A 2,500-nucleotide genomic window follows, 5' to 3' on the forward strand; every position below is an offset into this window, starting at 1 on the left:
GACCTACCAGACACGCCAAGTCACCTAATGTCGCTGAAGTACGACCTTCCAGACACGCCAAGTCACCTGATGTCGCTGAAGTACGACCTTCCAGACACGCCAAGTCACCTAATGTCGCTGAAGTACGACCTTCCAGACACGCCAAGTCACCTGATGTCGCTGAAGTACGACCTTCCAGACACGCCAAGTCACCTAATGTCGCTGAAGTACGACCTACCAGACACGCCAAGTCACCTTATGTCGCTGAAGTACGACCTACCAGACAGGCCAAGTCACCTAATGTCGCTGAAGTACGACCTACCAGACACGCCAAGTCACCTAATGTCGCTGAAGTACGACCTACCAGACACGCCAAGTCACCTAATGTCGCTGAAGTACGACCTACCAGACAGGCCAAGTCACCTAATGTCGCTGAAGTACGACCTGCCAGACACGCCAAGTCACCTAATGTCGCTGAAGTACGACCTACCAGACACGCCAAGTCACCTGATGTCGCTGAAGTACGACCTGCCAGACAGGCCAATCACCTGATGTCGCTGAAGTACGACCTACCAGACACGCCAAGTCACCTGATGTCGCTGAAGTACGACCTGCCAGACAGGCCAAGTCACCTAATGTCGCTGAAGTACGACCTACCAGACACGCCAAGTCACCTGATGTCGCTGAAGTACGACCTGCCAGACAGGCCAAGTCACCTAATGTCGCTGAAGTACGACCTACGAAGTACCTGATCCTAAGCGTACGACCTACCAGACACGCCAAGTCACCTGATGTCGCTGAAGTACGACCTGCCAGACAGGCCAATCACCTGATGTCGCTGAAGTACGACCTACCAGACACGCCAAGTCACCTAATGTCGCTGAAGTACGACCTTCCAGACACGCCAAGTCACCTGATGTCGCTGAAGTACGACCTGCCAGACAGGCCAATCACCTGATGTCGCTGAAGTACGACCTTCCAGACACGCCAAGTCACCTAATGTCGCTGAAGTACGACCTACCAGACAGGCCAATCACCTGATGTCGCTGAAGTACGACCTTCCAGACAGGCCAAGTCACCTAATGTCGCTGAAGTACGACCTTCCAGACACGCCAAGTCACCTGATGTCGCTGAAGTACGACCTACCAGACAGGCCAATCACCTGATGTCGCTGAAGTACGACCTACCAGACAGGCCAATCACCTGATGTCGCTGAAGTACGACCTTCCAGACAGGCCAAGTCACCTAATGTCGCTGAAGTACGACCTGCCAGACACGCCAAGTCACCTGATGTCGCTGAAGTACGACCTACCAGACACGCCAATTCACCTGATGTCGCTGAAGTACGACCTGCCAGACAGGCCAATCACCTGATGTCGCTGAAGTACGACCTGCCAGACACGCCAAGTCACCTAATGTCGCTGAAGTACGACCTACCAGACACGCCAAGTCACCTGATGTCGCTGAAGTACGACCTGCCAGACAGGCCAATCACCTGATGTCGCTGAAGTACGACCTACCAGACACGCCAAGTCACCTAATGTCGCTGAAGTACGACCTACCAGACACGCCAAGTCACCTGATGTCGCTGAAGTACGACCTACCAGACAGGCCAAGTCACCTAATGTCGCTGAAGTACGACCTTCCAGACACGCCAAGTCACCTGATGTCGCTGAAGTACGACCTACCAGACACGCCAAGTCACCTGATGTCGCTGAAGTACGACCTACCAGACACGCCAAGTCACCTGATGTCGCTGAAGTACGACCTACCAGACACGCCAAGTCACCTAATGTCGCTGAAGTACGACCTGCCAGACACGCCAAGTCACCTAATGTCGCTGAAGTACGACTTAACAAACAGATAAAATAACCCAAACGACTCACCACATCCGATTTACCACATTGCGACTTACCATAGACATTGAGTCTAGCTTGGTGGGAAACAGTGCCTGCTCTGTTGGCCGCTGTGCACGTGTACGCCCCGCCGTCCTCCGCTCGCACGCTCGTAATGTTAACATGGCTGACCACCGAGCCGCCCACGCCCACATACTGGCCTACAACCAGCCTGTAGGGACAGAAAAGGGCGGTAAAGAAACTACCTTCACTTCAGAATCATGGTGTATGAATGAGTTAGTGAGTAAATGAGTGGGTGACTGAGTGTGTATGTGTGTGTGTGTGTGTATCTGTGTGTGTATCTGTGTGTGTGAGGGAGTTTGAATGTGAGTGTGAGTGAGTATTGTGTATGTGTGTGTGTAAGTGTGTGTTTATGTATGTGTGAGCGAGTGAGTGGTGAGTGAGTGTAAGTGAGTGAGAAAATGAGTGAGTGAGTGAGTGTGTGCCATATATGTATGTGCTTGTCAATATACAATGCACATAAAAATCATGAGGGAGAATGGGTTTCCAATGTCTCTGTGTTTGCAAGTGTCAAAGCGTTTGGCATGCAATGTCCTATAATCTTTTAATGTGGCTTTTGTCGAGGTTGGGTTCATAGCCTTTTTTATGCACTGTATGTGGACAAT

General features: G+C 51.6%; 1 protein-coding gene across 1 annotated transcript in view; it reads right to left on the minus strand.

The window, feature by feature from the left end:
• Window positions 1–2,500, minus strand: part of LOC122242783 (cell adhesion molecule Dscam2) — a 234,619-nt gene that overhangs the window by 55,909 nt on the left and 176,210 nt on the right. The window contains exon 11 of the mRNA XM_086554717.1: window positions 1,895–2,046. Coding sequence (XP_086410843.1) covers window positions 1,895–2,046 — 152 coding nt within the window. The remainder of the gene's footprint in view (window positions 1–1,894; window positions 2,047–2,500) is intronic.

The sequence above is a fragment of the Penaeus japonicus genome, unplaced genomic scaffold (genome assembly GCF_977035675.1).
Source record: "Penaeus japonicus unplaced genomic scaffold, GWHDUDI00000001_assembly GWHDUDI00000030, whole genome shotgun sequence".
NCBI lineage: Eukaryota > Metazoa > Arthropoda > Malacostraca > Decapoda > Penaeidae > Penaeus > Penaeus japonicus.